Raw genomic sequence first — 21,595 nt, 5'->3', positions numbered from 1 at the left:
CGGCCGGGGCCTCCACCTGACCGGGCGTGGTGTTATTACCATGCCAGGTTCGGACACAAGGCTCGGACGTGCCGGCCCCCGTGCACTTTCGGCAGGTCGGGAAACGGCCGGGCCGGCGTTCATTCCCAGCCATGAGCGCCGGCCACTCGGGCAACTTGCTGTTTATTCGGGACAAAGCGTCTGGGCGGCGTTTCCTGTGTGACACCGGCGCCCAACTGAGCGTCATACCCGCCTCCGAGCAGGACAGGCGGGACGCCGTTTGCGGCCCCTCTTTGGTCGCTGCTAATGGCTCGGCCATACGCACTTTCGGCCCACGCGTCGTCACCCTCTGCTTCGGCAGCCAGTGTTTTCAATGGACTTTTGTGACCGCCTGCGTCCCCATGGCTTTGCTGGGCGCCGACTTCCTCTGCGCGCACGGGCTGCTGGTCGACGTCAAACGTCGTCGCCTTGTCAATGCCGAGACCTTCAGCTCCCTGGCGTGCACGATGAGCAGCTCCGCGCCGACCGAACTGGCGTGCGCCCTCCTGGCAGCGAACGTGTTCGTTCGCCTGCTCGTGGAATTCGCCTGCTCGTGATACGGGGCTACCACCAGGTACATGTCCGGGCGGCCGACGTCCCGAAGACGGCCGTCATCACGCCGTTCAGCCTGTTCGAATTTTTGCGGATGCCGTTTGGCCTCAAGAACGCGGCCCAGGCGTTCCAGCGCTTGATGGACGGCGTGCTGCGCAACCTGCCGTTTCTTTTCATCTATCTGGACGATATCCTCGTTGCCAGCACGTCCCGTGCCGAGCACCTCCTCCACCTCCAAACACTGTTCGGTCGCTTCAGCGAGCACGGCTTAATTGTCAACCCGGTCAAATGCCACTTCGGCGCGACGACCGTTGACTTTTTGGGCCACCGCATCACCAAGACCGGGGCCGTGCCGCTGCCGACCAAGGTCGAGGCCATCACCACGTTCCCACGTCCCTGTTCCATCAAGGCCCTCCAAGAGTTCCTCGGCATGGTGAATTTTTATCACCGATTCGTGCCCCGCGCTGCTCAGCTCATGCGGCCCCTTTACGAGGCCCTCCGGGGCAAGCCGGCCAAGCATGACATTGTTTGGTCCGCGGCCATGGATGCGGCCTTCGCCAGCGCCAAACGGGCCCTCGCCGACGCAACGCTGCTGGCTCACTCGGTGCTCAACGCGCCCATCGCCCTCACTACGGACGCCTCCAACTACGCGGTGGGCGCCGTCCATGAGCAATGGGTAGACGGGGTTTGGCAGCCACTCGCTCTTTTCAGCCGGCAACTCCGGCCGAACGAGTTAAACTACAGAACGTTCGACCGCGAGCTGCTCGGGCTATTCCTGGCCTTTCGCCATTTCCGACACCTCCTGGAGGGCCGCCCGTTCACGGCTTTCGTCGACCACAAGCCGTTGGTCTACGCAATGGCTAAGGTCACGGAGCCGTGGTCGGCCCGCCAGCAGCGCCACCTCTCCGCCATGTCGGAGTTCACCACGGACATCCGGCACGTCGCCGGCAAAGACAACGCCATGGCCGACTGTCTTTCTCGGGCCAGTGCGAACGCGGTCCACCTCGGCGTGGACTTCACGCTCATGGCGGCCGACCAGACCACCGACGCCTCGGTGCAGGCACTCCGTGCGGCGGACACGGGCCTCCGCCTGGCCGACATTCCCTTCGCGGGCACCGTCCTGCTCTGGGACGTCTCCCAGGGCCAGCCTCGCCCCATCGTGCCCGTTTCCTGGCAGCGCCGCATCTTCGCCTCCATCCACGGCCTTTCTCACCCGGGCCGGAAAGCTTCTCAGAAGCTGGTGTCAGCGCGTTTCGTCTGGCACGGCCTTCGACGAAACATCCGCGACTGGGCCAATGCCTGCACGGCCTGCCAGCGGGTCAAGGTCCACCGCCACACCCAGGCCCCGCTGGCACCTTTAGCCGTGCCTGAACGGCGTTTCGACCACGTCCACATGGACCTGGTGGGTCCCCTGCCCCCCTCGCAGGGGTTCACCCACCTGCTCACCTGGCTCACGCCGCTCACCTCACCTGGCCGTGCCCCTCGCCTCCACCACCACCGCCGACGTGGCGCAGGCATTCATCGCCACCTGGGTCGTGCGCTTCGGCGCACCAGCGGACATCTCGTCCGACCGCGGCCCACAGTTCACGTCTGAGCTTTGGGGCGCGGTCGCCCGTTCGTTGGGGGTCACGCTGCACCGCACCACGGCCTACCACCCCCAAGCCAACGGGTTGTGCGAGCGGTTTCACCGCTCCATGAAGGCCGCACTCATGGCCGGCCTTCAGGACGACGGTTGGGCCGACCGGCTGCCGTGGGTCCTTTTGGGCCTTCGCACGGCCCCCAAGGAAGACCTCCAGGCGTCCGCCGCCGAGCTCGTCTACGGCCAGCCGCTCCGTGTCCCGGGTGAATTCGTGCCCGACGCTACCAGTCCCTGGTCCGCTGCTCGCCAGCACTCGGACCTCCAGGAGGCCGCCCGACGATTTGCCCCCGTGCCGACGTCCCGCCACGGTGGCCCCCAGTCCTACGTCACCCCGGCGCTTCGCACAGCGGAGTACGTCTTTGTGCATCATGACGCGCACCGGGGGCCACTCCGGCCGCCATACGACGGGCCCTTCCGGGTCCTGCGACGGGGCGACAAGTCTTTCATCGTCGACTTCGGCGGCCGGCTGGACCGGATTTCTGTGGACCGCCTCAAACCGGCGCACATGGACGTCGACCGACCACCACGGTTGGCCCTTCCTCCACGGCGAGGCCGCCCCCCATCCACAGTTCCCCCCGCTCGACCACCCACCACCACGTCGGACCCCTCCCCACGACCCTCCAGGGGTCGCTTCGGCCGGGTCATCCGGACCCCCCTTAAATTGACCCTGCCGGTGCAGGTCGATTCTGGAGGGGCGTGTGTAGCGGTTACCGCTGAATGCACACAATCGCCTTGCACCGGCCAGAACATGGCCAGACGCACCTCTCCCGGGCATGCCCGGACTCACTGTTCCCGGGCACGCCCGAACCTCCCGGGCACGCCCGGTCTCGTCTTTCCCGGGCATGCCCGCTCTCGCCTTTCCAGGGCTCGCCCAGAGTGTCCGGGCATGCCCGCTATCGCCTTTTCAGGGCTCGCCCAGAGCGTCCGGGCATGCCCGCTCTCGCTTTTCCAGTGCTCGTCCAGAGCGCACGGGCACGCCCAGCCTCGACTTGCCAGGCCGCAGCCAAACACGCCCGGGCAGGTCCAGACTCGCCTTTCCAAGGCTCGCCCTTGACACCCGGGCATGCCCGGTATAGCTTTTGCCGGGCAAACTTCCCGACATAAATGTGTATATATATTGCTGCCCGATAAACGGGCTGGTCAGAATACCTGAGCTGTTTTGTTTCAATAAAGCAACTCGGACGAATTCCGTCTTTGGTCGCGTCAATTCTTTCGACTCGCGTTGGAGCGCAGTACCTTCAGTGTCACATTAATGGTAAGAGTAAGTTGAATGCCAGACTCTACCGGTCGTTCCGACTGAGGTCGACTCGGGACGAGTCTGGTCAGAGAGGGGGGTCGTGTTCCGGTTTTTGTAAATAAAGCCACCCCCCTATAGTTAGTTGCACCACAACATGTAGCCTCGCTTCGTCAGTTATTTCTTATTAAATGTGAAGTATAGTCTCCTTCCCAGTGTTACTATGCGTTGAGGCAGGTAGAGAAAGGGTAGGCCTCATTGAAGCTTGGAATGCCATGTCATGGGCCTAGAACAAGTCTATGAGGCCAGAGGAAGGAGCTGGAGGGCATGGCTTGTAAGCAGCGACCAGCCAATGGGGGCTAAAGGGAGTGGCCAATAACGGCGGCCAATGGGAGCCAAAGGGAGTGGCCAATAACAGCTGTCAATGAGAGCTAAGGGGAGTGACTAATGAGGGGCTGTCACGACACGTGACCCCGGGCGGCCCATGGAGGCCCATGAAACATTATAGTGGGGCTCCGGGGGATATAAAACCCGGCCCAGACCCCCGAACTCTCTCTGGCCGTGGACTCTGATGCTCTCTGGACTCTCTGGCAGGCTGGCTCTCTCTCTGGCCCTGGACTCTCTGGCAGGACGATCTCTCTGGCCCTGGACTCTCTGGCAGGACGATCTCTCTGGGCCCTGGACTCTGACGATCTCTGGCTCTGGATTCGCCCTCTGGTCTCTCTCTGTCCCGATATTCTGAACGTGCTCTCTGCCCTGACGACCTCTGCCTGGACTCCCTGCATGTGCGCTTTGCCTCGGTGACTTTGGGACATGCTCCGGGGATTCCCGTTACGTGCACGACTGAGATCGACGTCCCTGCCGTGAACATCCTCGGGGGGGGGGGGGGGGGGACCTGCCCAACGACCCGTCTACGCAAACTGCACCAAGCAGCTGCACTTTGTGCGCGTTCCCCTCTTCCTCACCTTCCCCGAACGAGTCTGAGGGCCCTTGTCTGGGGAACGTAAGTAAGGCTGTTTCATGTTCTCCACTGTGTCCCCTTTTCTATCACCATTGTACATTTGTGAATAAATCCTGTGGTTTGTTTCCAACTTGGCCATCTTTGTCCCTTCACCATTGGCCTAGCATTGCACGAGTTAAAACCGCTCGATCGGGTTCATAGTGATTAACGGCACGAGTTACACGACGCAAAAACCGCTCGGGCATACCAGACCAGCATGACTCGTGCGAGGTTCAGGCCCCGTTTGCACAGCTGCGTGTGTCGAAGGTACTCGGGTTGTGACTGGTAACCCTTCCACACGTTAGCTGCAGGCTCGGCAGCTGGAATTGACCAGCAATCCGTCCTCCACGAGTTTCACATGGGGGCGGCCTTGTGGACTCGAAGCTCGAGGGGGAGCATGGCTTAACCCCCCCCCCCCCTCAGTACTTCGATGAGCTCGAGATCCGCAACAATATATTTTATGATTTGAATGAAAATTAAAAATTTTTAAAACTTAAATTGTAAATGTAATCATAAATTACATAAATTAAATTATATAAATTATGTAAATATTAGAATTTTTTTTCCATAAAAAACAGGGTGGGGGCTGGGGGATGCCAGATATCGCCTAACCCTACTCATAGGGTGGGGGGGGGGGGGGAGATGCTCGAGAATGCCTTACCCTCCTCTTAGGGTGTGGGAAGGGGGAGATGCTATTGATTGCCTTACCCTCCTCTTAGGGCGGGGGGGGGGGGGGGTGGTGGAGATGCTAGAGAATGCCTTGCCCGCCTTTTAGGTTGTGGGGGGCAGGGCGGGGAGGAGATACTATTGATTGCCTTACACGCCTCTTATGGTGGGGGTGGAAGGGAGATGCTAGATATTGCCTTACCTTCAACTTATGGTGGGCGTGGGGATGCTCGAGATTGCCTTACCCTCCTCGAAGGGCGTGTGTGGGGGGTGGGGGGGGGGGGGGGGGAAGGATGCTAGAGATCGCATTACCCTCCACGAAGGGCACTTGGTGGGGGGGGGGGGATGCTAGACATCGCCTTACCTTCCACTTAGGGGCGGGGAGATGCTGGAGGTCACCGTACCCTCCTCGAAGGGCAGGTGGGGGGCGGGGGGAGATGCGCGAGATCGCATTACCCTCCACAAAGGGCGTGGGTGGGGGGAGGGATGCTGGAGATTGCCTTACCCTCCTGTTAGGGTGGGGGTGGGGGGGAGATGCTAAAGGTTGCCTTACCCTCCTCTTAGGGCGGGGTGGAGGGGGGGGGGGGGGGGGGAGATGCGCGAGATCGCATTACCCTCCACAAAAGGCATGGGTGGGGGGAGGGATGCTGGAGATTGCCTTACCCTCCTGTTAGGGTGGGGGTGGGGGGGAGATGCTAAAGGTTGCCTTACCCTCCTCTTAGGGCGGGGTGGAGGGGGGGGGGGGGGAGATGCTAAACATCGCCTTACCTTCCACTTAGGGGCGGGGAGATTCTGGAGATCGCCTTACCCTCCTCGAAGGGCGTGGGTGGGTGTGGGGGGGGGGGATGCGAGAGATCGCCTTACCCTCCTCTTGGCATGGGGCGGGGGGAGGGGGGAGTGAATGCTCGAGATCGCCTTGCCCTCCTCGAAGGACGGGAGAGGGTGGAGATGCTAGATATCACCATACCTTCCACTTATGGGGGGGGGGGGGAGGGGGGGAGATGCTATAGATCGCCTTACCCTCCTCGAAGGGCGTGGATGGGGGGCGGCGGTGTTAGATATCGTATTACCTTCCACTTAGAGAGGGGGGGTGAGGGAGATGCTAGAGATCGCCTTACCCTCCTCGAAGGGCGTGGGGGGGGGGGCGATGCTAGATATCGCCTTACCTTCCACTTAGGGGGGTGGGGGGGAGAGATGCTGGAGATCGCCTTACCATTGTGGCCAGCACAAGGGGCAATAATTCCGCGCACCAGTGGGTGGCGCGAGCGCCCAGGCGGGGATCGAAGGCACATGCCCCGCCCTTCGACCGATCGGTCACGCCCGGGGACTAGGCGTGGCCTCGGCACATATATGCGGGCTCGAAGCTCGAGCCCGGTCAGCCCGCCCAGTGCTGCAGTACGAGCTTTGGAGTAACGACTCTTTGTTATAACAAACGCGTTGTGGCCTACCTCTCTGGCAATCGAGTCGTGTGTGCGCAGCATCACACTTCACCATCCTCGAAGGGCGTGGGTGAGGGGAGGGATGCTAGAGATTGCCTTACCCTCCTGTTCGTGAAGTGGGGGTTCAGGGGTAATTCTAAAGATGTCTTTGTCCTGTTGGGGGGAATGTGAAAGATGGCCCTATCCTCCTGTTTTGCAGAGGCGGACGGGGAGGGACATGCTGATGTTATAATGGTCTCTTTTCAACATGCGATGTTTGGACAAATTTCTGTCCTTACCTCTAATCCTTCCCAGGGAAACTCATTTCTTGCACTGCATTAATGTATTATTTATTGCAAATATATAATCCATCGGACATAATCCGTAACTGTATATATTGTAATACTTTGTGTTGTTTATTTTTGTGCACTCGTCATTTTGACAGAATTTCCCCCGAGCTGGTGTCGTAAAGGAGGAAACAAATATAAAGTGCTGTTACTGGAGGCTCGTAGATCTACCAGGATTTCGGTTTCGGTGTTTCCAAGAACAGTCGGATGGATGGATGATTACAATCGAGGAGGAGCGGAACGAGGTGGGGCGGGAAGGGCGGAGCGGGACGAGGCGTGGCAGGCCGGGAAGGGGCGGGGCGGGACGGGATGAGGCGGGGCGAGACTGGTCGGGGTGTGGCAGTCCTGGAAGGGGAGGAGCGGAGCGGCGTGAGAGGCGGGTGGCTCTCCGAAGGGCGCGGCATTCTGGAAATGGTTCTGATATTCTTTCGTTTTGTACTAGGTCAATATAAGGGTTCTGTGTAACTCCAAACTTCGTGCCAAGTCAACAATTGAAAAGCAACTGAACTAAACGTAATTATTCTCAAGCGCCGTGAACGAGGGTGATAAAATGGCCGATCTGTGGCTTCAGTTCTTCATCTGACGCCAATTGGCCAATGAGCCATCAACTACCACGTGGTGGAGATTGGTGAATCCGAGTAGGCAGAAGAAAAAGAAGATTGAATTGTGTGCACAGGAAGGATTCAATAACGACGAAAACCTCCAGGTGATCTTGTAAACCTTGAACTGCAACTGTGACGAAGATACCCATGATCGGATAGGATCGATCCGTGTCCTTTTTGGTTTTGTGTCCGCGATCTTTTGTCCTCCGTGCTCGGCTCCGTGTCATTTTGTCCTCGTTGCTCGGCTCCGTGTCATTTTGTCCTCGTTGCTCGGCTCTGTCATTTTGTCCTCGTTGCTCGGCTCCGTGTCCTTTTGTCCTCCGTGCGAGGCTCCGTGTCCTTTTGTCCTCCGTGCGAGGCTCCGTGTCCTTTTGTCCTCCGTGCGAGGCTCCGTGTCCTTTTGTCCTCCGTGCGAGGCTCCGTGTCCTTTTGTCCTCCGTGCGAGGCTCCGTGTCCTTTTGTCCTCCGTGCGAGGCTCCGTGTCCTTTTGTCCTCCGTGCGAGGCTCCGTGTCCTTTTGTCCTCCGTGCGAGGCTCCGTGTCCTTCTGTCCTCCGTGCGAGGCGCCGTGTCCTTCTGTCCTCCGTGCGAGGCGCCGTGTCCTTCTGTCCTCCGTGCGAGGCGCCGTGTCCTTCTGTCCTCCGTGCGAGGCGCCGTGTCCTTCTGTCCTCCGTGCGAGGCGCCGTGTCCTTCTGTCCTCCGTGCGAGGCGCCGTGTCCTTCTGTCCTCCGTGCGAGGCGCCGTGTCCTTCTGTCCTCCGTGCGAGGCGCCGTGTCCTTCTGTCCTCCGTGCGAGGCGCCGTGTCCTTCTGTCCTCCGTGCGAGGCGCCGTGTCCTTCTGTCCTCCGTGCGAGGCGCCGTGTCCTTCTGTCCTCCGTGCGAGGCGCCGTGTCCTTCTGTCCTCCGTGCGAGGCGCCGTGTCCTTCTGTCCTCCGTGCGAGGCGCCGTGTCCTTCTGTCCTCCGTGCGAGGCGCCGTGTCCTTCTGTCCTCCGTGCGAGGCGCCGTGTCCTTCTGTCCTCCGTGCGAGGCGCCGTGTCCTTCTGTCCTCCGTGCGAGGCGCCGTGTCCTTCTGTCCTCCGTGCGAGGCGCCGTGTCCTTCTGTCCTCCGTGCGAGGCGCCGTGTCCTTCTGTCCTCCGTGCGAGGCGCCGTGTCCTTCTGTCCTCCGTGCGAGGCGCCGTGTCCTTCTGTCCTCCGTGCGAGGCGCCGTGTCCTTCTGTCCTCCGTGCGAGGCGCCGTGTCCTTCTGTCCTCCGTGCGAGGCGCCGTGTCCTTCTGTCCTCCGTGCGAGGCGCCGTGTCCTTCTGTCCTCCGTGCGAGGCGCCGTGTCCTTCTGTCCTCCGTGCGAGGCGCCGTGTCCTTCTGTCCTCCGTGCGAGGCGCCGTGTCCTTCTGTCCTCCGTGCGAGGCGCCGTGTCCTTCTGTCCTCCGTGCGAGGCGCCGTGTCCTTCTGTCCTCCGTGCGAGGCTCCGTGTCCTTCTGTCCTCCGTGCGAGGCTCCGTGTCCTTCTGTCCTCCGTGCGAGGCTCCGTGTCCTTCTGTCCTCCGTGCGAGGCTCCGTGTCCTTCTGTCCTCCGTGCGAGGCTACGTGTCCTTCTGTCCTCCGTGCGAGGCTACGTGTCCTTCTGTCCTCCGTGCGAGGCTCCGTGTCCTTCTGTCCTCCGTGCGAGGCTCCGTGTCCTTCTGTCCTCCGTGCGAGGCTCCGTGTCCTTTTGTCCTCCGTGCGAGGCTCCGTGTCCTTTTGTCCTCCGTGCGAGGCTCCGTGTCCTTTTGTCCTCCGTGCGAGGCTCCGTGTCCTTTTGTCCTCCGTGCGAGGCTCCGTGTCCTTTTGTCCTCCGTGCGAGGCTCCGTGTCCTTTTGTCCTCCGTGCGAGGCTCCGTGTCCTTTTGTCCTCCGTGCGAGGCGCCTTGTCCTTTGGCCTCCGTGCGAGGCGCCGTGTCCTTTTGTCCTCCGTGCGAGGCGCCGTGTCCTTTTGTCCTCCGTGCGAGGCGCCGTGTCCTTTTGTCCTCCGTGCGAGGCGCCGTGGCCTTTTGTCCTCCGTGCGAGGCTCCGTGGCCTTTTGTCCTCCGTGCGAGGCTCCGTGGCCTTTTGTCCTCCGTGCGAGGCTCCGTGGCCATTTGTCCTCCGTGCGAGGCTCCGTGGCCTTTTGTCCTCCGTGCGAGGCTCCGTGGCCTTTTGTCCTCCGTGCGAGGCTCCGTGGCCTTTTGTCCTCCGTGCGAGGCTCCGTGGCCTTTTGTCCTCCGTGCGAGGCTCCGTGGCCTTTTGTCCTCCGTGCGAGGCTCCGTGGCCTTTTGTCCTCCGTGCGAGGCTCCGTGGCATTTTGTCCTCCGTGCGAGGCTCCGTGGCCTTTTGTCCTCCGTGCGAGGCTCCGTGGCCTTTTGTCCTCCGTGCGAGGCTCCGTGGCCTTTTGTCCTCCGTGCGAGGCTCCGTGGCCTTTTGTCCTCCGTGCGAGGCTCCGTGGCCTTTTGTCCTCCGTGCGAGGCTCCGTGTCCTTTTGTCCTCCGTGCGAGGCGCCGTGTCCTTTTGTCCTCCGTGCGAGGCGCCGTGTCCTTTTGTCCTCCGTGCGAGGCGCCGTGTCCTTTTGTCCTCCGTGCGAGGCGCCGTGTCCTTTTGTCCTCCGTGCGAGGCGCCGTGTCCTTTTGTCCTCCGTGCGAGGCTCCGTGTCCTTTTGTCCTCCGTGCGAGGCTCCGTGGCCTTTTGTCCTCCGTGCGAGGCTCCGTGGCCTTTTGTCCTCCGTGCGAGGCTCCGTGGCCTTTTGTCCTCCGTGCGAGGCTCCGTGGCCTTTTGTCCTCCGTGCGAGGCTCCGTGGCCTTTTGTCCTCCGTGCGAGGCTCCGTGGCCTTTTGTCCTCCGTGCGAGGCTCCGTGGCCTTTTGTCCTCCGTGCGAGGCTCCGTGGCCTTTTGTCCTCCGTGCGAGGCTCCGTGGCCTTTTGTCCTCCGTGCGAGGCTCCGTGGCCTTTTGTCCTCCGTGCGAGGCTCCGTGGCCTTTTGTCCTCCGTGCGAGGCTCCGTGGCCTTTTGTCCTCCGTGCGAGGCTCCGTGGCCTTTTGTCCTCCGTGCGAGGCTCCGTGGCCTTTTGTCCTCCGTGCGAGGCTCCGTGGCCTTTTGTCCTCCGTGCGAGGCTCCGTGGCCTTTTGTCCTCCGTGCGAGGCTCCGTGGCCTTTTGTCCTCCGTGCGAGGCTCCGTGGCCTTTTGTCCTCCGTGCGAGGCTCCGTGGCCTTTTGTCCTCCGTGCGAGGCTCCGTGGCCTTTTGTCCTCCGTGCGAGGCTCCGTGGCCTTTTGTCCTCCGTGCGAGGCTCCGTGGCCTTTTGTCCTCCGTGCGAGGCTCCGTGGCCTTTTGTCCTCCGTGCGAGGCTCCGTGGCCTTTTGTCCTCCGTGCGAGGCTCCGTGGCCTTTTGTCCTCCGTGCGAGGCTCCGTGGCCTTTTGTCCTCCGTGCGAGGCTCCGTGGCCTTTTGTCCTCCGTGCGAGGCTCCGTGGCCTTTTGTCCTCCGTGCGAGGCTCCGTGGCCTTTTGTCCTCCGTGCGAGGCTCCGTGGCCTTTTGTCCTCCGTGCGAGGCTCCGTGGCCTTTTGTCCTCCGTGCGAGGCTCCGTGGCCTTTTGTCCTCCGTGCGAGGCTCCGTGGCCTTTTGTCCTCCGTGCGAGGCTCCGTGGCCTTTTGTCCTCCGTGCGAGGCTCCGTGGCCTTTTGTCCTCCGTGCGAGGCTCCGTGGCCTTTTGTCCTCCGTGCGAGGCTCCGTGGCCTTTTGTCCTCCGTGCGAGGCTCCGTGGCCTTTTGTCCTCCGTGCGAGGCTCCGTGGCCTTTTGTCCTCCGTGCGAGGCTCCGTGGCCTTTTGTCCTCCGTGCGAGGCTCCGTGGCCTTTTGTCCTCCGTGCGAGGCTCCGTGGCCTTTTGTCCTCCGTGCGAGGCTCCGTGGCCTTTTGTCCTCCGTGCGAGGCTCCGTGGCCTTTTGTCCTCCGTGCGAGGCTCCGTGGCCTTTTGTCCTCCGTGCGAGGCTCCGTGGCCTTTTGTCCTCCGTGCGAGGCTCCGTGGCCTTTTGTCCTCGCGAGGCTCCGTGGCCTTTTGTCCGTGCGAGGCTCCGTGGCCTTTTGTCCGTGCGAGGCTCCGTGGCCTTTTGTCCGTGCGAGGCTCCGTGGCCTTTTGTCCTCCGTGCGAGGCTCCGTGGCCTTTTGTCCTCCGTGCGAGGCTCCGTGGCCTTTTGTCCTCCGTGCGAGGCTCCGTGGCCTTTTGTCCTCCGTGCGAGGCTCCGTGGCCTTTTGTCCTCCGTGCGAGGCTCCGTGGCCTTTTGTCCTCCGTGCGAGGCTCCGTGGCCTTTTGTCCTCCGTGCGAGGCTCCGTGGCCTTTTGTCCTCCGTGCGAGGCTCCGTGGCCTTTTGTCCTCCGTGCGAGGCTCCGTGGCCTTTTGTCCGTGCGAGGCTCCGTGGCCTTTTGTCCGTGCGAGGCTCCGTGGCCTTTTGTCCTCCGTGCGAGGCTCCGTGGCCTTTTGTCCTCCGTGCGAGGCTCCGTGGCCTTTTGTCCTCCGTGCGAGGCTCCGTGGCCTTTTGTCCGTGCGAGGCTCCGTGGCCTTTTGTCCGTGCGAGGCTCCGTGGCCTTTTGTCCTCCGTGCGAGGCTCCGTGGCCTTTTGTCCTCCGTGCGAGGCTCCGTGGCCTTTTGTCCTCCGTGCGAGGCTCCGTGGCCTTTTGTCCTCCGTGCGAGGCTCCGTGGCCTTTTGTCCTCCGTGCGAGGCTCCGTGGCCTTTTGTCCTCCGTGCGAGGCTCCGTGGCCTTTTGTCCTCCGTGCGAGGCTCCGTGGCCTTTTGTCCTCCGTGCGAGGCTCCGTGGCCTCTTGTCCTCCGTGCGAGGCTCCGTGGCCTCTTGTCCTCCGTGCGAGGCTCCGTGGCCTTTTGTCCTCCGTGCGAGGCTCCGTGGCCTTTTGTCCTCCGTGCGAGGCTCCGTGGCCTTTTGTCCTCCGTGCGAGGCTCCGTGGCCTTTTGTCCTCCGTGCGAGGCTCCGTGGCCTTTTGTCCTCCGTGCGAGGCTCCGTGGCCTTTTGGCCTCCGTGCGAGGCTCCGTGGCCTTTTGGCCTCCGTGCGAGGCTCCGTGGCCTTTTGGCCTCCGTGCGAGGCTCCGTGGCCTTTTGGCCTCCGTGCGAGGCTCCGTGGCCTTTTGTCCTCCGTGCGAGGCTCCGTGGCCTTTTGGCCTCCGTGCGAGGCTCCGTGGCCTTTTGGCCTCCGTGCGAGGCTCCGTGGCCTTTTGGCCTCCGTGCGAGGCTCCGTGGCCTTTTGTCCTCCGTGCGAGGCTCCGTGGCCTTTTGTCCTCCGTGCGAGGCTCCGTGGCCTTTTGTCCTCCGTGCGAGGCTCCGTGGCCTTTTGTCCTCCGTGCGAGGCTCCGTGGCCTTTTGTCCTCCGTGCGAGGCTCCGTGGCCTTTTGTCCTCCGTGCGAGGCTCCGTGGCCTTTTGTCCTCCGTGCGAGGCTCCGTGGCCTTTTGTCCTCCGTGCGAGGCTCCGTGGCCTTTTGTCCTCCGTGCGAGGCTCCGTGGCCTTTTGTCCTCCGTGCGAGGCTCCGTGGCCTTTTGTCCTCCGTGCGAGGCTCCGTGGCCTTTTGTCCTCCGTGCGAGGCTCCGTGGCCTTTTGTCCTCCGTGCGAGGCTCCGTGGCCTTTTGTCCTCCGTGCGAGGCTCCGTGGCCTTTTGTCCTCCGTGCGAGGCTCCGTGGCCTTTTGTCCTCCGTGCGAGGCTCCGTGGCCTTTTGTCCTCCGTGCGAGGCTCCGTGGCCTTTTGTCCTCCGTGCGAGGCTCCGTGGCCTTTTGTCCTCCGTGCGAGGCTCCGTGGCCTTTTGTCCTCCGTGCGAGGCTCCGTGGCCTTTTGTCCTCCGTGCGAGGCTCCGTGGCCTTTTGTCCTCCGTGCGAGGCTCCGTGGCCTTTTGTCCTCCGTGCGAGGCTCCGTGGCCTTTTGTCCTCCGTGCGAGGCTCCGTGGCCTTTTGTCCTCCGTGCGAGGCTCCGTGGCCTTTTGTCCTCCGTGCGAGGCTCCGTGGCCTTTTGTCCTCCGTGCGAGGCTCCGTGGCCTTTTGTCCTCCGTGCGAGGCTCCGTGGCCTTTTGTCCTCCGTGCTAGGCTCCGTGGCCTTTTGGCCTCCGTGCTAGGCTCCGTGGCCTTTTGTCCTCCGTGCTCGGCTCCGTGTCCTTTTGTCCTCCGTGCCCTTTTTTCCTCCGTGCGAGGCTCTGTGTCCTTTTGTCCTCAGTGCGAGGCTCTGTCCTTTTGTCCTCAGTGCGAGGCTCTGTGTCCTTTTGTCCTCAGTGCGAGGCTCTGTGTCCTTTTGTCCTCAGTGCGAGGCTCCGTGTCCTTTTGTCCTCAGTGCGAGGCTCCGTGTCCTTTTGTCCTCAGTGCGAGGCTCCGTGTCCTTTTGTCCTCAGTGCGAGGCTCCGTGTCCTTTTGTCCTCAGTGCGAGGCTCCGTGTCCTTTTGTCCTCAGTGCGAGGCTCCGTGTCCTTTTGTCCTCAGTGCGAGGCTCCGTGTCCTTTTGTCCTCAGTGCGAGGCTCCGTGTCCTTTTGTCCTCCGTGTCCTTTTGTCCTCAGTGCGAGGCTCCGTGTCCTTTTGTCCTCCGTGTCCTTTTGTCCTCAGTGCGAGGCTCCGTGTCCTTTTGTCCTCCGTGCCCGGCTCCGTGTCCTTTTGTCCTCCGTGCCCGGCTCCGTGTCCTTTTGTCCTCCGTGCGAGGCTCCGTGTCATTTTGTCCTCCGTGCGAGGCTCCGTGTCCTTTTGTCCTCCGTGCGAGGCTCCGTGTCCTTTTGTCCTCCGTGCGAGGCTCCGTGTCCTTTTGTCCTCCGTGCGAGGCTCCGTGTCCTTTTGTCCTCCGTGCGAGGCTCCGTGTCCTTTTGTCCTCCGTGCGAGGCTCCGTGTCCTTTTGTCCTCCGTGCGAGGCTCCGTGTCCTTTTGTCCTCCGTGCGAGGCTCCGTGTCCTTTTGTCCTCCGTGCGAGGCTCCGTGTCCTTTTGTCCTCCGTGCGAGGCTCCGTGTCCTTTTGTCCTCCGTGCGAGGCTCCGTGTCCTTTTGTCGTCCGTGCGAGGCTCCGTGTCCTTTTGTCCTCCGTGCGAGGCTCCGTGTCCTTTTGTCCTCCGTGCGAGGCTCCGTGTCCTTTTGTACTCCGTGCGAGGCTCCGTGTCCTTTTGTCCTCCGTGCGAGGCTCCGTGTCCTTTTGTCCTCGGTGCGAGGCTCCGTGTCCTTTTGTCCTCCGTGCGATGCTCCGTGTCCTTTTGTCCTCCGTGCGAGGCTCCGTGGCCTTTTGTCCTCCGTGCGAGGCTCCGTGGCCTTTTGTCCTCCGTGCGAGGCTCCGTGGCCTTTTGTCCTCCGTGCGAGGCTCCGTGGCCTTTTGTCGTCCGTGCGAGGCTCCGTGTCCTTTTGTCGTCCGTGCGAGGCTCCGTGTCCTTTTGTCCTCCGTGCGAGGCTCCGTGTCCTTTTGTCCTCCGTGCGAGGCTCCGTGTCCTTTTGTCCTCCGTGCGAGGCTCCGTGTCCTTTTGTCCTCCGTGCGAGGCTCCGTGTCCTTTTGTCCTCCGTGCGAGGCTCCGTGTCCTTTTGTCCTCCGTGCGAGGCTCCGTGTCCTTTTGTCCTCCGTGCGAGGCTCCGTGTCCTTTTGTCCTCCGTGCGAGGCTCCGTGTCCTTTTGTCCTCCGTGCGAGGCTCCGTGTCCTTTTGTCCTCCGTGCGAGGCTCCGTGTCCTTTTGTCCTCCGTGCGAGGCTCCGTGTCCTTTTGTCCTCCGTGCGAGGCTCCGTGTCCTTTTGTCCTCCGTGCGAGGCTCAGTGTCCTTTTGTCCTCCATGCCCTTTTGTCCTCCGTGTGAGGCTCCGTGTCCTTTTGTCCTCCGTGCGAGGCTCCGTGTCCTTTTGGCCTCCGTGCGAGGCTCCGTGTCCTTTTGTCCTCCGTGCGAGGCTCCGTGTCCTTTTGTCCTCCGTGCGAGGTTCCGTGTCCTTTTGTCCTCCGGGCGAGGCTCCGTGTCCTTGTGTCCTTTTGTCCTCCGGGCGAGGCTCCGTGTCCTTTTGTCCTCCATGCGAGGCTCCGTGTCCTTTTGTCCTCCGGGCGAGGCTCCGTGTGCTTGTGTCCTTTTGTCCTCCGTGCGAGGCGCCGTGTCCTTTTCCACAAACATTGATCCGTTCGGATCTTCTGAGGAAAAGGTTTGTTCGGAGATTCTCATTTTATTATTTTTTCTGAGAAAGATATTCTGTAAAACGATAATTTGAAGTGATTCTTCATAATATTAATAGAGAGATCGGGCGAACATGATGATTATACATAGCACGATATGACAAAGCGATGTGGATGGATTTTTTTTTTTTTTTTTTTTGTATACAAGATCGAGGCTCGTGAAAGAGCGAACATTAATCACACAGAATGACAAACCGACACATAAAACAAATAACATCGGGAGCGGTAGACAAGATGGGGAGAGAGGGAGAAGGACACAAACACAACATTTGAGAGCAGGGATCGAGAGACATGGAGAACGAGAGATCTTTGGGGGGGAGGCATGGGACGGGGGGGGGGGGGGGTGGGAGAGGTATAAAACATATGGACACTGCCAGGACTTCCGGGAAAGAAGTTGGAATTTCAAACAAGGTGGATCTGGGGTGAATTAGTGGGGGTAGAAAAGATCAAGGTTTTGGATGGGGAAGATAAAAGATGGTGGTGAACAGCAGTTTTAAAGACCTGGAGGGAGGAGTGGGATTGAAGGGAGTGTGGGAGTTTGTTCCAGAGGTGGGAGAAAAGAGGAATGAAAGAGTGAAGGTGAGCAGAGAGCGGAGATTTCGGCAGTTTAACCATCAGAGGGTTGCTGGCAGATCTTGTGCGACCTGTAGGAATATTTGGGGGACAGAGCACAGACAGGGCTGGGGGGGGGGGGGGGGCTAGGCCGGAGAGGAGTCGGTAGAAGACAGAAAGACCACCTACCTGCCTGCGGTGAGTGAGTGAAAGGCCCTCAGAGATAGCTTCATCGTGGGAGATTCCAATGATTCTGAAGGCTTTGGTTTCAACAGCGTGAAACCGAGCTAGATGTGAGGCAGGAGCACCAGCCCATAGGGGAGAACAGTATTCCATTGAGCTGCGGATGAAAGCCTTGTATGTGGTGAGGAGCTCAGGTGTGCCTAGGAAAGGCTTCGCACGACGGAGGATGCCTCGGGGGATGAGATGGGTAAGTGAGAAGAAAAAGAAGCTGATTCGATTTAGGTTCAGGTCCGAATCCAGATCCGGTCTATCAGTGGATACAAAACGTTACCTGTTTATCCTGGTGGAGGTTTGTGCGATACAGAGTGTCGTTCTACTTCGTTACCTGTGAAACTAATCCTGGTGTTGGCTTCATGTTTAATGTGGCTGCTTTAAGATGTTAGGGTGACGCCGTTAAAATAACACCAGGTGGATTGACTCAGGTTGTCGTCCTTTTGAAGTCGGAAAAATGAGTGCCAGCCTCCCAGGAACGGGGGGCACTGCATCAGGGGGGTGCGAAACTGGAAGTGGGTTGTATCTGAGGGAAACAGGTCTTAGGTCACGTGATATAAATCATCAATTTTCAACCAATTCATTTCATGTATATTTATATATATATATTGGGGGAAATGCCAGGGGCATAGAAAAGGCCTCTTTATGTGGTGTGTGCCATGTGGCAAACTATAGAAAAGGCCCCTTTATATGGTATGTGCCATGTGGCAAATTATAGAAAAGGCCCCTTTATATGGTATGTGCGTTTAAAATCAGAGGGGAGGGGGGGGGGGGATGTCAATAACTTCAAAGTTCCAACAATAAGAACCAAGTTCCAGAGGAAGAACCAAGGAATGCTCTATAAATGTTCATATAAAGGGCCCTACATTTGGCAAATGAAATGCATTTACTTCTTCATGCACCTGTGTGAATCAAATTGGCATTTTTCCCAAGAATGTCCCTTCTTTTCTGTAGTTTGCCACACATGGCACATACCATATAAAGGGGCCTCTTCTATAGTTTGCCACATGGCAGATACCATATAAAGGGGCCTTTTCTATAGTTTGCCACATGGCACATACCATATAAAGGGGCCTCTTCTATAGTTTGCCACATGGCACATACCATATAAAGGGGCCTTTTCTATAGTTTGCCACATGGCACATACCATATAAAGGGGCCTTTTCTATGTCCCTGTTATTTTCCCCAATAATTAATGCTGACAGACTGGACAGCCAGCTTAACGTGCATCCCTGGGCCCAGACGAGACAGCTTAAAGGTGAGTGTGCATACCTGTAGACAATACCACAAGCCCTTCCCACATTGGACTAAATAACTAAATAACCTTCACTGTTTCTTAAAATACACAGTTTTGTTGAAAAAAAGGAAACGGGGTGACTTTTTATTAAAAAGCGTGTGTGTGTGTGTGTGTGTGTGTGTGTGTGTGTGTGTGTGTGTGTGTGTGTGTGTGTGTGTGTGTGTGTGTGTGTGTGTGTGTGTGTGTGTGTGTGTGTGTTCAAATTGGCATGTCATTTATTTATCATGGTAAAAGGTACATATTTCATTTTATCACTCATTTTGGGAGCTCAAATGTTTCGTGTCGTGTTCAAATTTGATGTGACGTAGATATAATCTGGTGATGTCACGGCCGACACATTTTTGCATGGCTTTGGTACCTTAAAATTTGTCACAATAGCACTGTGGACATGACTCGTAATGATGCTGAAAATCAGGTTTAAGAATTGATACGTTTCAAATATGAACAAACTGTATTTTGTTAATCATGCAAGACTTTATTCAAGATGATGTAAAATACTTGAAAAAGAAAGAGGAAAAAAATTATTTCATATTCCAAGTCGCGTGTGACCATATTCCAGGTTTCACACTGTGGTCGCTTCTTTGGTATTTCTCAATCCGCTTTAAGTCTATATGTATTGTGTACCTGCATATGCTGGGATTCTGCTGGTGGACTATGCATCCCCGAGGCTCGGCCCTTGTGCGAATTGTTTTCATGTACAGACTTGGCATTTAATATGGAATATTTTTTTTTTCTTGACTTGGGTTTACTTTCTTAACTCAGTATATCAATCTGGTGAGTTTATTTTACACTTTGGTGATTTATTTGTTAAAAGAACCATGTCACTGATTGTCTGTCGCAGCAAGAAGTCAACAACAGGATTATATCACAGGTGGCTTGGCAAAATGTACGGACAGGTGCATTTGATGATTGGCTTCACAGTCAGGTATACAAGGGTTGTTGCGTTCTGTATTAGTGGAAAACAACTGCTGCACGTTTGCAAAAGTTATTGCCGCTTCCTCTGGAGATGGTCCGTCAACTCGACAATGCTGTTTGTCATGGAGTGGTGGCTTCACGAAATTACGGCATGAAACAGCGTGGTATTGCTCGGCAGTATGGCATCACTCAAGGTCAGGTGTCAAAGATCCTGAAACGAAATGCTCAGAGGGGTGTCCCTACTCCAAGACCGAGGCCAGGACGTCCCCGCAGAACCACAAGGAGGGATGATTGCCAGCTGCACCGGTTAGTCCGCAATGGTCGTACCAAGTCAGCTAATCGGCTTAGGGCTGAGTGGCAGCAACTGACAAATGTGCCTGTATCCAGAAGGCTAGTCAACCAACGACTGGTTCAAGCAGGCTATCGTGCCAGGCGTCCCCTGAGAAAGCCACGCCTGACCAGACAACACCGCCAGCGCCGATTGCAGTGGGCCAGAGAGCACCGTCAATGACAGCCAGGACACTGGAATCACGTGATCTTCAGTGACGAGTCTAGATTTCTGGTCTATCGTCAAGATGGCCGCATCCGAGTGCGCAGACAAGTGCATGAAGCCTACAACAAAGATTGTATAGTGCCAAGAGTCCAAGCTGGAGGTGGTGGGGTGACCGTTTCGGCTGCTTTTCATGCAGGGGTCAAAACTGACCTGGTTGTTCTGAATGGAAACCTTAACCAGTTCAAGTACAGGGCCATTCTGGAAGAAACATTGCTTCCATTTGCTCGTGCAGCCTTTCGGGGAAACTTTGTCTTCCAAGATGACAATGCATGGCCTCATCGTGCTCGCATGATCCAACACTTTCTTGCTGACCGTGGTGTAGAGCATATGGAGTGGCCTGCCATGTCCCCGGATATGAATCCGATAGAGAACTTGTGGGCAGAATTAACGTGTCAAATCGACCACTTGGACCAGCAGCCGACCTCTGTGCGTGAATTGCAGCAGGCTATTGTCACTGCATGGCAAGCAATTCCTGTCCAAACATTGGCAAATCTCGTGAACAGCATGCCTCAACGTGTACGTGCTCTCCTGAATGCTCGTGGGGGTTACACGAAGTACTGAACTGTAATTTTACTGTCCGTAATCCCAGTCGTAATTTAAGTTTTGTTTTTGTTTAAAAATTTTTTGGCTAATGTGCAAAATAAAGATACTTCTGGAAAACGTACAGAAGTTTAACACAGTACTGTCCATGAATTGAGTTCGATATCAGTTTACATCACTTTCAAGGATCAATTTATTTGTTTCGAAATGTCAAATGTGGTTTTTGTTTCTTTTAAAGGTCACATTAACAAAATCTAGAATAATTTCAACATAATTCCAATGAACTTTTGATTCCAAGACATCTTGAAAAGTATGTTCACCCTGAAGGAGCTGCGCTCCAACGCGAGTCGAAAGAATTGACGCGACCAAAGACGGAATTCGTCCGAGTTGCTTTATTGAAACCAAACAGCTCAGGTATTCTGACAAGCCCGTTTTTGGGGCAACAATATATATACACATTTATGTCGGGAAGTTTGCCCGGCAAAAGCTATACCGGGCATGCCCGGGTATCAAGGGCGAGCCTTGGAAAGGCGAGTCTGGACCTGCCCGGGCGTGTTTGGCTGCGGCCTGGCAAGTCGAGGCTGGGCGTGCCCGGGCGCTCTGGGCGAGCACTGGAAAGGCGATAGCGGGCATGCCCGGACGCTCTGGGCGAGCCCTGGAAAGGCGATAGCGGGCATGCCCGGACGCTCTGGGCGTGCCCTGGAAAGGCGATAGCGGGCATGCCCGGACGCTCTGGGCGAGCCCTGGAAAGGCGATAGCGGGCATGCCCGGACGCTCTGGGCGAGCCCTGGAAAGGCGAGAGCGGGCATGCCCGGGAAAGACGAGACCGGGCGTGCCCGGGAGGTTCGGGCGTGCCCGGGAACAGCGAGTCCGGGCGTGCCCGGGAACAGCGAGTCCGGGCATGCCCGGGAGAGGCGCGTCTGGCCGTGTTCTGGCCGGTGCAAGGCGATTATGTACATCCAGCGGTAACCGCTACACACGCCCCTCCAGAATCGACCTGCACCGGCAGGGTCAATTTAAGGGGGGTCCGGATGACCCGGCCGAAGCGACCCCTGGAGGGTCGTGGGGAGGGGTCTGACGTGGTGGTGGGTGGTCGAGCGGGGGGAACTGTGGACGGGGGGCGGCCTCGCCGCGGAGGAAGGGCCAACCGTGGTGGTCGGTCGACGTCCATGTGCGCCGGTTTGAGGCGGTCCACAGAAATCCGGTCCGGCCGGCCGCCGAAGTCGACGATGAAAGACTTGTCGCTCCGTCGCAGGACCCGGAAGGGCCCGTCGTACGGCGGCCGGAGTGGCCCCCGGTGCGCGTCATGACGCACAAAGACGTACTCCGCTGTGCGAAGCGCCGGGGGGACGTAGGACTGGGGGCCACCGTGGCGAGACGTCGGCACGGGGGCAAATCGTCGGGCGGCCTCCTGGAGGTCCGAGCGTTGGCGAGCGGCGGACCAGGGACTGGTAGCGTCAGGCACGAATTCGCCCGGGACGCGGAGTGGCTGGCCGTAGACGAGCTCGGCGGCGGACGCCTGGAGGTCTTCCTTGGGGGCCATGCGAAGGCCCAAAATGACCCACGGCAGCCGGTCGGCCCAACCGTCCTGAAGGCCGGCCATGAGTGCGGCCTTCATGGAGCGGTGAAACCGCTCGCACAACCCATTGGCTTGGGGGTGGTAGGCCGTGGTGCGGTGCAGCGTGACCCCCAACGAACGGGCGACCGCGCCCCAAAGCTCAGACGTGAACTGTGGGCCGCGGTCGGACGAGATGTCCGCTGGTGCGCCGAAGCGTGCGACCCAGGTGGCGATGAACGCCTGCGCCACGTCGGCGGTGGTGGTGGAGGTGAGGGGCACGGCCTCCGGCCACCTGGTGGTCCTGTCCACCATGGT

General features: G+C 58.9%; 1 protein-coding gene across 2 annotated transcripts in view; it reads left to right on the top strand.

Moving 5' to 3' along the window:
- The first annotated feature begins 7,197 nt into the window (after positions 1-7,197).
- Positions 7,198-21,595, top strand: part of LOC137418287 (uncharacterized) — a 57,655-nt gene continuing 43,257 nt past the window's right edge. The window contains exon 1 of one of the 2 annotated variants that reach the window (XM_068104307.2): positions 7,198-7,580. Coding sequence is in view for 1 of the 2 variants with exons in the window: in XM_068104305.2 (XP_067960406.2) it covers positions 15,475-15,600 (126 nt within the window). In the remaining variant the exon portion in view is untranslated. Of the gene's footprint in view, positions 7,581-15,335; positions 15,601-21,595 lie in introns of those variants that run through there. The other variant, XM_068104305.2, reaches the window with a different exon arrangement.

The sequence above is a fragment of the Myxine glutinosa genome, chromosome 1 (genome assembly GCF_964187855.1).
Source record: "Myxine glutinosa chromosome 1, kmMyxGlut1.1, whole genome shotgun sequence".
NCBI lineage: Eukaryota > Metazoa > Chordata > Myxini > Myxiniformes > Myxinidae > Myxine > Myxine glutinosa.
Note: the sequence above shows the minus strand (reverse complement) of the source record. Positions and strands in the feature narration are given on the sequence as shown.